General features: G+C 43.4%; 1 protein-coding gene across 2 annotated transcripts in view; it reads right to left on the bottom strand.

The window, feature by feature from the left end:
* LOC136611544 (E3 ubiquitin-protein ligase RNF14-like) overlaps positions 1–12,198 on the bottom strand; it is a 141,936-nt gene that overhangs the window by 118,900 nt on the left and 10,838 nt on the right. For both annotated transcript variants that reach the window (XM_066591233.1, XM_066591231.1), the window contains exons 4-5: positions 11,456–11,959; positions 7,711–7,939 (exon numbers count right to left, since the gene is read on the bottom strand). In XM_066591233.1, coding sequence (XP_066447330.1) covers positions 7,711–7,939; positions 11,456–11,959 — 733 coding nt within the window. The remainder of the gene's footprint in view (positions 1–7,710; positions 7,940–11,455; positions 11,960–12,198) is intronic.

Below are 12,198 nucleotides of genomic sequence, written 5' to 3'. Positions count from 1 at the left end.
GTAATAAGCAGTAAATAGAGCCCATTGATTTCAGTGGGTACATTAACATGAACGTATTTTTTCACACCACGTGCAGTTATGTGAACAAATACACGGCATGTTTTATCTTGGTGCATATTACACACCGTATAAGTCCATTGAAATCAATGTGCATGCGTAAATGCATAGGGAACTGCATACTTATACATAAAATCCATTTGATTTTGTGTGTTCGGTTTTGAGTGCGCCAATTCACAGTGCATTTGCACACAAAAACACGCCGAAGCAGGCGATATACATCGGCGTAAGCGATTTTCGGTCATGTAAATACACAATGTATTTATGCGGCAGAGATGTGCTTATGCTACTATTCAGGGCAGAGGCGTTATCTCTTTCTCCATCTTTTTATTATTTTGGTACATCTTTGAAAGCAGTTCTGGGGAGATTAGGAGCTGGGTGTGGGCCTAGGGCAGACAGCTATAACCGCTGCCTTGTGGCACGATCTTCAGCAATAGATAGTGATCTGGTAACAGACTATGTTCTGTTAAACAATAGACATCTGTTGGATTGGCACCTGTACTGCCCTAGGACCACTTACCTTGGTCATGGTCTCGGTGACAGTTACAGGGCTTTCCCAACCACCGATCACATCAAATCATCTGGTGATGATAATATCATTAATAGGCCTTTCAGCAAATTAATTATCAAACAGCTGATTTATCCCAGGCATCAGCCTGGTGCAGCCATCAGTAGCAAAAATCACTCCAGCCCTATCCCCTCGTTCCTAGTTGCCAATATCCATATTTAACACTTACTTTATTATCTTAACCCCTTAACGACCAGCCCATTGCCTTTTTACGTCGTCCCGAAGTGGGCGTTATTCTCTGAGGACGTAAAAACACGTATCCTGCAGAGAATAAAGCCCCTCGGGCTGTGGACGTGATAGCTCCATGCTGTCGGTGTCCGCAGGTCGCCGACAGCATGGAGCTGTCATCCCGGGCTGCGGGGACCCCCCCCCTTCCCCCGGCATTGCGATCGGCGCTATGCAATGGATAGCGCTGATCGCAAAAAAGTAAATAAAAGTACAAAAAAAGTTAAAGATTCAGCTGCTCTGATGGATCGGATTCATCAGAGCAGCTGAAAATACTCACCCAGGTCCGGCACGCTGCTCCCCGCTCTCCTGCCGCTCCGGGCCCGAAGCTGGTCTTCTGCGCATGCGCGCCAGGCGGCATTACGTCAGCCGCATGCGCAGAAGGCCCGGCGGCGCTGGAGATTTAAAATCTCCTGGCTCCCGGCTACCTAGGCAGGAGATGTCAGCGGGGACTGCGGTGAGCGGTCCCCAGTACCGCGATCGCCGTTATCCAATGGATAGCGGCGATCGCGAAAAAGTTAAAAAAAAGTTTTAAAAAGTCAGTTTCACCTCCCCTCATGGATCGGACCCATGAGGGGAGGTGAAAATACTCACCCCCAGTCCTCAGCGGTGTGCCGATGTCCGGGGACCCGAATCCCCGTCTGCACATGTGCGCCCGATGATTGACATCAGGCGCGTGCACAGAGGAGCTCGAGCCCCGGGAAATTTGAAATCCCTCTGCTCTTGGCTGCCATGTGTAGCCAAGAGCAGAGGGATGTCACCAGGGACATGATCACTGTCATCCAATGGAAAAAAGTGTAAAAAAGTTTTTAAAAAAAGTAAAAAAAAAGTTTTACAAAGTTTAAAAAAAAGTTTAAAAAGCGTACGTTTCATCTCCCCTCACGGATCATATCCGTAAGGGAGGATGAAAGTACGTACCTAAGGCCCCCGGATTTATTCGCGGACCTTACCACAGCTTCTGCGCACGCGCCCGTCGCAAGAATGGCGGACGCATGCGCAAAAGCTGTGGATTGTCAGGATAATTTAAATTCTCCCTGCTCCTGGCTACAAAACGTAGCCAAGAGCATGGAGATTTCACGGGGGGCCGCGGTGAGCGGTTCCTGATCACGTGTTCGTCATTATCCAATAATGGCGATCACGTAAAAGTAAAAAAAAAAATTTGAAGCTTCATCTCCCCTCACCGATCCGATCGGTGAGATGAGATGAAACTTTTTATCGGAGGCCTCCGTATTTGAACCCCGACGCGATCCTCCTTCGTGAACCTTCCCGAATTCTGCACATGCGATTGCCGGCAAAAAGCCGGACACATGCGCAGGAGTCGGGGAGCCCAGGAAACTTAAAATCTCCTTGCTTCCAGCGACCAACAGTCGCCGAGAGCCTGGAGCAGTGACGGGTGGCCTCGTTGAGCGGTCCCCGGTCACGTGATAAAAAGGTAGCAATCTACCTTAGGCCGGTCTCACATGACCGGATAGGAATTACGGATTCCGCATGCGTCTGATCTGCGGTAATACACAGATCAATCGCATTGGATTACACAATTCCGCTCACATTAGTGGGTCGGAATTGCGTAATCCACTCGCAGAAAAGAGAACGCAGCAGGTTCTATTTTACCGCGGATATCCGCAACATAGAGCCCATTGTGCTCCATGGTCGCGGATATACCTGCAGCCCATACGCAACTACCTTGTATACGGGCTGCGGGTACCCGCGTCATCGCTAAGCGACGGTGCGGGAAATACAAACATAAAAAAGGTGTACTGCGGATGACCGCCTGTGTGAGTAGGCAGTTATGTGCAGTACATTACATGGCCGTACGCAGAGTCACAGCCGGGCTCACAGATGGGATCCGCTGTGGGTCTCCGCAAGTGGAATCTGCCTGCACCCGCGTGAGCCCGGCCTTATTCAGACCGCTACCTGTAATACGTAATTTACAAGAAGCCCCGGGAACGCTCGCCTTCCTGCAGTTCCAGGAGCACCTTGTTGAGCGCCTTCTGTGTGAGACCACCGCACCTCATCAAGCTTACGGAGACTCACGGAATGCCACTTTTTACACCCCATACCCGCCACTGAGGTCACGAAATGACCCCCAAAAAGCATGAGAGGAGGGGGGATACACGGTGTTATTGCCCCATGTGCCCATCCCAACCAGCCTCCGTAATTACCCCTTTCTTCGGAAATACTACACAGTTCACATTATTACTTTTATCTAAGATTTGCGAATGCCAAAAAGGGAGCGGAGTGTGTGTACAAATAAGCAATGGGGCCTGGGATTTATTCAGTTGTGCCCTAAAATCCAACAGGTGTTCCGTCCTTTATAGGCTTTGCCATGCGTCCTGTAAGTGGATTAGGGCCACAATGGGTATGTTTCTGAACTAGGGACAAACGGGGGTAACCATTTTGGGGTGAATGTCTTCATTCCTATGTACACTGGTCAAAAAAACTGTTTTTAAATTGAAAAAAATTGCCAAAAAAATTGAAAATCGTAACTTTTTCCTTCTGCTTTGCTTAGATTCATTCAAATACTGTGGCGTCAAAATTTGCAGTACACCCCTGGATGAATTCGTTAAGGGGTCTAGTTTTCAAAATGGGGTCATTTGAGGGGGTTCTTTATAGTTTTGGCCGCTCAATGGCTCTATAAGTGGGCAATGGGGCCTGAAATTTATTCAGTGGTACCCTGAAATCCAACGGGTGTTCCCTCCTTTATAGGCCTTGCCATAGGTCCTGTAAGTCTATTAGGGCCACAATGGGTATGTTTCTGAACACGGGACAAATAGGGGTATCCATTTTGGGGTGAAAGCCTTCATTTATATGTGTCCTGTACAAAAAAAACTGTTTTTAAATTGACACAATAGCCCAAAAAATGAAAATCTTAATTTTTGCCTACTGCTTTGCTTAGATCTATTCAAAAATTGTAGGGTTAAAATACACAGTACACCCCTAAATAAATTCGATAAGGGGTCTAGTTTTCAAAATGGGGTCATTTGTGGGGGTTCTCTATGGTTTTGGCCGCTCAAGAACTCTACAAGTGGGCAATGGGGCCTAAAAGGACTTCAAGCAAAATTTGTGTTCCGAAAGCCACCGGTCGCTCCTTTCATTTTGGGCTCCGTTGTGTATCCAGACATAAGATTAGGGCCACAATGGGTATGTCTCTGAACACGGGACAAACAGGGGTATCCATTTTTGGGTGCAAGTCTTCATTCATATGTGTGCTGTACAAAAAAAGCTGTTTTTAAAATGACAGAATTGCTGAAAAAACGAAAATCACAATTTTTTCCTTGTGCTTGGTTTGAATTCATTCAAAAACTGTGGGGTCAAAATATGCAGTACACCCCTAGATAAATTCCTTAAGGGGTCTAGTTTTCAAAATGGGGTCATTTGTGGTAGTTTTCTATGGTTTTGGGCGCTCAAGAACTCTACATGTGTGCTATGGGGCCTAAAAGGACTTCAAGCAAAATTTCTGTTTTGAAAGACACTGACTACTCCTTTCATTTTGGGCCCCGTTGTGGACTCAGATATAAGAATAGGGCCACAATGGGTATATTTCTGAACACGGGACAAATAGGGGTATCCATTTTGGGGTGTAAATCCTGATTTCCATGTAAACTATAGGAAAAAATATGTCTTTAAAATGACATATTTGCAAAAATATGAAATTTTACTTTTTCTCCTCTAAATTGAATTAATTCCTGAAAAAAAACTGTGGACTCAAAATACTCATGACACCCCTCAGTGAATACACTAAGGGGTGTAGTTTTTAAAATGGGGTCATTTGGGGGGGTATCTATTATTCTGACACTCATGAACCTTTCCAATCTTGGCTTGGTATAGGAAAACAAAGTGTTCCTCAAAATGCTAAAAAGTTATGTTAAATTTGTACGTCTCCTAAATGGTTAAAAAAAAACGAAAGTTTTTCCAATGTGCGCCCAAAATAAAGTAAACGGGTGGAAATATAAATCTTAGCAAAAATTTCTATATTATGTTTGCACATATTTAAGATATTGCAGTTGGAAATGTGAAAAAATGACAATTTTTTTCAAAATTTTCCCAATTTTGGCGATTTTAATAAATGAACACAAATTCTATCGGTCTATTTTTCCCGCCTAAATGAAGTACAACATGTGGCAAAAAAACAATGTCAGAATCGCTTGGATATGCAAAACCTTTTTGGTGTTTTTCCATGTTAAAGTGACATGTCAGATTTGCAAATTTTGGCCTGGTCATTAAGGCGCAAACAGGCTTGGTCACTAAGGGGTTAAAGATTCCTGAGGAAGTGTCGATATCAGACATAGAAACATGTCGAACCTTAAAACTATGAACCATTTCTAAAGTGTTATTGGTATATCGAACCTTAAAGGTGGTATAAGGGATTGGATTTTTCTGAACCATACCCCCTCTATACACAAGCAGGATAATTTTTGTCCTGAGCACACCTATATCTTGCCTCAGCCAGTATACGGAGTAGGGCTCCAATTTATCTCTGCCCTATTCCAGTTAAGCCTGTAACTAGGTGATATTATATTCATTTTCCTACCTAGCCTTCTTTCTTGTGACAGATACGGTTGTCACCCAGAAGTTTTTCCTCTTTTACGTACCTAGACTACTTTAGTTGAAGTCAGTACAGACTTCTGGTTATGTACTATCATAAATACAGTCATATCTGATCCCTTGGTACGCATGGGGTCGTTCAATTAATTGACAGGTTAGGGGAGAACTTATATGTGATTCGTGTGAGTGTGTCCTTGTTGGCCCAGAACATTTTAAATATGCTAATGTGGATCAGCCGGTGACGTGTCCAATGGCTGCACACCCTCCTCCCTGCAATCTGATTGTGAGGTGCCAATGGTTTCCATGGCAGCTGGAGGCTAAATCAAAGCCTTCTGGTCAGCCAAGTACAGTGGCCTAGGCTAGTCAGTTTCTTCTGTGGCAGTAATAGGTTTTACTGTCAGTGAGGAAAGTGACAGTTAGAGACAATACACTGCACCACATTAGTTCTGAAGTGGATTATCTAAGCCAGTGTTTCCCAACCGGAGTGCTGCGGCTCCACCACTGGTATTCTTCTAATCATGTGTTATGTCCCGCAGCGGCTCCGCCGCTTGTTCTCTTGTAATCATGTGTTATGTCGCCACCGACAGTTGCGGGCGGCGACATAACACATGCTTAGATTCTAAGCAATTAAATTATCACATCTTCAAATCCATTTGTGGGCCGAATAAGTATGATTTAAAAAAAATGTTTTCACATTAAAATCCCGCTATTAAAAAACATAATAAAATATTGCAATTTATCCAATAAAAACACGATTTACTATGTGAAATAAGTAAAAGAAAAGAAAATTGGTATTAACAACCTATGAAATGATTTTTACCTAACCCAGACTATGAAATTCATATGTGCCCCAGAATGATATGGCTAAAATCGTCAATTCATACAGCAAAAACCAAGCTATAAACATGAAACACTATGCAGGACACACAGGAAGTATTATTATTGTTTGGTGGCCATAATGGGCACATTACTAAGTATGGGGCACTGAGAGAGGCAGGATGATCCAAGATCCAACGCTCAGGATAAAAGATCATCCAATCTTCATTTCTACAAAAATTTAAAGCTGCTGATCATCCAGAGAAATGGCAGCACCTACACATTTTAGATGCTTACACGCTGTGTGCCTGAAATGCAGACATACTGTCATTTTCTGGATCTTCAGTGTTTTTTAATTTTTAAATCTTTAATGTTTTTTTTTCATCCTCCTTACTGGATCAGATTTTGCTTTTCTATGTGGCAGGACATAAGGTTGGATGGGATCTTTGTGTCAGGAGATATTAGGTTATATGAGCTGGTTTCATCTGGTTTGTTGCATTGGTGACAGGATGGAGAGATGTGTACAGTGACGAGTTGTGGCAGGAAGAAGTCTCTATGGCGGTCTGGGCTCAGATAAAAAAATAAAAGTGAGCAACACCAATCAGAGAAAATGCCACCTGTGATCACAGGAGGTAACTGCACTATAATCACTATCACTGTGTACAGATAGTATCTGACTATATTTAAACCGGCCGTGTTATGCAAGTTCTTATAGTTATGCTTTCTCCAGTATATTTCTATTTTTTTCTTTTGGGAGAGGAGACAAAACAGATGACTTGGGGTTTGTACCCCTGATCTTTTAAGACCCTATAAACACCCTTAACTGCTAATGCCACATCAATGAGGGTAAAAAAAAATCCAGTGATGAAGCTGAAAGTCATAGATGAGTAATGACTGGGAGTCGTGAAGAATAGAGCACAGGGGCCCCAAGTTGACCTTTTCCACCAGTGCCCATGAGCATTTAGCTATGCCCCTGGTCCTAGGGTATAAATACACAGAGCAGCATGACCACTCTACTGCTGAGATGAGGTATATATTGATTCTTAAATGGCTGCACAGCGGCTTTACCTGCAAAACCATGCGACCAATAACAAACCATTTGCAAACTGTGCCAATTTGCTGCTCAATGCAGTTTTGGCTCTCATTGCGGCTGCTGAGAAGCAACCTCATGTAGCCTCACCTTGAAATTTCCAAATCCTGACTCCACAATGTTAAAATAAAATTGTGTTGCATTAATTGGTAGGGCAGAGGGGTGCAGCAAACTGAGTTAAAGAATCAAATCCACAGAATAGATGATAAAAATCATATTTGTGGGAGTCTCACTGCTGAGACCCCCACTAATCCTGAGTTCTTATACTCAGCTATCAGCGGCAATCCCACTGAAATGAATAGAGTGGCAGCACACATGATTGGCTGGTGTTCAATATCCTCACTGTGAAGCGTGCAGTAAAGAGAAGAGGAGAACAAAAGTATCCCCACTCTTGTGATACTGAACATACCTGGAGTTACTCTGCAATAGGAAATTCCATGGAAGGCCCTTTTGCAATAGATACAAAACGCATATTGGCAGGCTGAGCAAATACACATTGCACTCTTTTGTTCCTTCAGGACTGGCGTCTGACAGGTTAGTCGTGGGCAGTAAGCAATATCAGCCATTAAATCCAAGCTTGACTGTAAGAGGAGACGATCGTAGCGGCTGAAAAGCTGCTCCCCAACCAGATCCTTTACCTGCAAGTAAACATAGTCATGACCAATTTACTATCTGTACTGAAACATGGAATCCAGGTCAGGAGCCGTCAGTCAGTACTAACATTTACTATTATCTGTTCAACAATGTACTTCATTTTATAAAAGTAATAAACATTAACATCTCAGATGCAAAGTACAGTTGGCATACTATATAAAACATCCATGAATCTAGTAAACACAGAAAACAGAACGGTCTTGAAGAAGTGTTGCGGAGTTCATACAAGAAACTTGAAGAAGGCAGCAGAGTCATTACACACTGAGAACCAGTTCAACACTTTACATCCCAAATATACACTCATTGAAAAGAAAATCCCCCCTCAAAAAGGAGTTGGAATTGAAGGAAATTTTTCATGTGTGATTGTAACGTTGATATAATTGATCACAATATTAGAGCAAAAGGATAATTTATTGTGCAAAATCAAACACTGGAAGGGAGGCTCTAGTACCCTGTTGGTCCGCCTCGGAAGTATGGCAATGTTGTGGAGACATTCCTGTGACCCCCTTGTGTGTGCAGCTGAGCATTATCCTGCTGGAAAATACCTCTTGGAAGCCGCCATGAGAGGAAAACATATGGCTGCAGGATGCCCTGGACATATTGCTGAGCTGTCATTGTTCCTTGTACTACTACTAGGAGTGACTGACTGTCACGCTGGGCCTCTTCTGGACACCCCTCAGAGAGGGATGCTCAATAAACTTGCGAACAGATATAGGGGTTGTCACGGGGGACGCCACCGTTCCATTACCCACCGAAAAGACCCTCTGTGGTAAATAAAAGAGCTGCTGACTTGTATAACATACCTCAGGTCCCTGGGAGTGGTCAGGGCCTGGCAAAACTTTACTTGCAATAAAGTCTGGATGGAAGGCACAATTTACACAAATTTGACATGCTGGCAGGCAACAATAGGATAGTACTTCTACACGGTGTTCCCCGATACAGGACGGCCATGTAGGAAAAGTAGAATTAAAGTACCTCTATGCAGTGAGCCCAAGGGATTTGGCCTTGACTCACCACCAACATGCTCACACTCTATCTCTCTTGGGACTCTCACTTCTCCATGGTCACTGACACACAGAAGATCAGGAACCACTCTTCCTCCTCCATTCTTCACCACATGAGTGCCATGGGGCTGGCACTCTCAAGAACCCAGAATCAGCAGACTCTAATCTCCTCTCCTCTAATCTATTCTCCAGACACACCTAAAACACTCATATTTATAGACAAAATGGATCATGTGACAGGACATAACTGATACATTGCAAGCATCTCCCAAGCTCATGCAACCACTTAAAGGGGTTGTCCCGAGGCAGCAAGTGGGTCTATACACTTCTGTATGGCCATAATAATGCACTTTGTAATATACATCGTGCATTAATTATGAGCCATACAGAAGTTATAAAAAGTTTTTTACTTACCTGCTCCGTTGTTAGCGTCCTCGTTCCCATGGAGCCCGACTAATTTTCGCCCTCCGATGGCCAAATTAGCCGCGCTTGCGCAGTCCGGGTCTTCTGTAGTCTTCTATGGAGCCGCTCGTGCCAGAGAGCGGCTCCGTGTAGCTCCGCCCCGTCACGTGCCGATTCCAGCCAATCAGGAGGCTGGAATCGGCAGTGGACCGCACAGAAGAGCTGCGGTCCACGAAGCAAGAGGTTCCCGGCGGCCATCTTCACAGGTAAGTATAGAAGTCACCGGAGCGCGGGGATCAAGGTAAGCGCTCCGGTAAGCTGTCTGTACGTCCCTGCATCGGGGTTGTCTCGCGCCGAACGGGGGGGGGGTTGAAAAAAAAAAAAACCCGTTTCGGCGCGGGACAACCCCTTTAACTCCTCACTTGCTGCAGCTGTGCAATACACATAACAGAATGACAATACACTTTTGCACAGGGCACCTACAAAAGACATGACATGTATGACATTACGGAGGGGGCCAGAAATAGAAGAACTGGGCCACTACACATCCACTGGTTCCAACACCTCCTAACAGTCTGGTCAGAATGGCTCAGGTGACGGCAATTCATTGATACAACCATTCCAGCTTCTCCCATTCCAATAATGCAACCCCTATGAAACTCTGTTAATGTGGCAAAATCTCTTTGATTGCATCGTAGAGGTAGGTCTAGTGGTCAACAAGCTCTACACAAGTGGAAAAATAGGTCACTACACACAAAGAGCCTCTGAGAGCCTTTTTACAGGGGAGAACCACTTTTAGGGTCTCAGGTGGCAAGACCATTCATCTAATAACGCCACAACTCTAATCATCTACATATCTGCCTGAGATGACGTAACTGCATGCTGAGGTTTTGCAGCTAAACAACTCCTCCTTCTAGGGGCTTGTTTGTTTTTTGTTTTTTTTTTAAATGCATTAAAAATATGTCTTTCAGTAGTGGTGCGTTTTGAGTGGACAAAATTATTGGCTCCATGAGATCTGATCATTATCTTACCTACAAAAAAGTTTTTTTTTGATCCACTGGACCATGCTTCAGATTTTCCATCTCGCAGCATCAGAAAAACACTCCTATAGATTAAGCCATTGAAAACAATGGAGTAATACAGCGTGCAAGTTCTGTGTAATGTGCAAACTCACAAAACTCGCATGCTTTTGACATCCATGTAAAAAAGCCTTAACTATGACTGCAGAGAGTAACAGTGATCACATTCACAACAGAAAGTCCTATCATTGTTCCTATCCTACAAAACCATCTGAGTGTAGATTACCAGTGCAGACCCATCATTCTGATGAAGAAATATCGGTTGATTCAGCTGATTGTGAATGGAAATTATTTAGCTATACCAAATGAAAAATGTAAATCATTTGCAAAGATATTGGTCTGAGGTATGCAGTCTGATCCATAATGTGTATGGAGTTACATTGGAATTTACTCCGCTAGTGTGTGTTTTGGGATATGTGAATGATATACCCCTAGACAAAAACGAAAAGCTGGCAGTGGCTAGAATATTATATTTGGCCAGAAAATTGATAGCACAGCACTGGCTGGATGAGACCCTCCTGATCTAGCTGAGCTTAAAAAGGTCACTTTTGAAGGGAAAAAAGCATTTATTGCAAAAGGAAAACGTTACAGAAATATGACAATATATGGCTTAAATGGCTGCATGTCTTCGGTCTACTTAATAATGACTTGCTTTGAGGATAATGTTTAAATACTGTGTCCTGGGAAGGAGAGGGAGTGAGGAGGGAGAAGAGAGAGGAGAGGGAGATTGCTGTGTTAACCCTTGCATTCCAGGTAACAGCGAACAATACTGACTACAACAAGCCCATATATGATGATGGAAAAACAGAGGACTCTATAGCGATGTGAGACTTATGAGACCTATACAAGAGTGACTTATGGGATATGTTCACTTGGGGGAGTTGTTTTTTGTTTATGTGTCTGTATTGTCTGTTAAAAGTGTCTTAGGACACAAAAAACTTTATCTAATAAAAAAGATGTGAATTTTTAAAAAAGTAAATCATTTAGTCCAAAGCTCCACCAAGGTGTGACTTACCTGAGCAGGTGTTGCAACAGATGGGCACTTTGGTTCAGGGCAGTTTAGTGCATGGACTTGTCCGTCCTTAATCTGGATTTCAAAGTAGTCTTTGAGACAGTAGTTACAGTACACATGCTCGCAAGCCTTAAAGTGTGTGCACTCGCTTCCTAGCTTCTCCATAAAACAGATATTGCACAAGAATAGTTTGCTATCAAAAACCTTCTTCTGTTGGGCTTCATTGAAGTCCAAGATGCATCTGACCAGAGCAGGAACTGACTGCACGTCCTGTATGGCCCGTTTGTCATATGGTGCCTTTTCCAACGAGACCCCATCTTCACAGGTCTTTTCAGTGGTTTGCATCCAGCTCTGTAAACCATTGCTAGACACGTCAATTTCATATGGAGATTTAATATTCAAGTAATCAAGTGTCTCCTCCTTAAGAAACTGAATCCATGGAAATATGACAACACATCCGCTGTTCTCCTCCCAGAGGTCATCTAAACGCTGGCATAACAGACTGAGCTGAAAGAATAATAGCACATTTTAGATTAAAAAATAAGTAGCATTCATGCAAATCCATATACTGTTAAGGCATATATATACATACGGTAAATGTACTATTGGGGGTCTTTATGCTGGAAAAACAGGACAAACATTTAAAGCAAGAACAAGATCTTATCCCCACACCATACAAGAAAGAGAGAATCATTTACTTATGGCTGAAAATTTGTATCCAAGGACACAACATAGAACAAAGGTTG

This window comes from Eleutherodactylus coqui, chromosome 2 (genome assembly GCF_035609145.1).
Source record: "Eleutherodactylus coqui strain aEleCoq1 chromosome 2, aEleCoq1.hap1, whole genome shotgun sequence".
Taxonomy (NCBI): Eukaryota; Metazoa; Chordata; class Amphibia; order Anura; family Eleutherodactylidae; genus Eleutherodactylus; species Eleutherodactylus coqui.
Note: the sequence above shows the minus strand (reverse complement) of the source record. Positions and strands in the feature narration are given on the sequence as shown.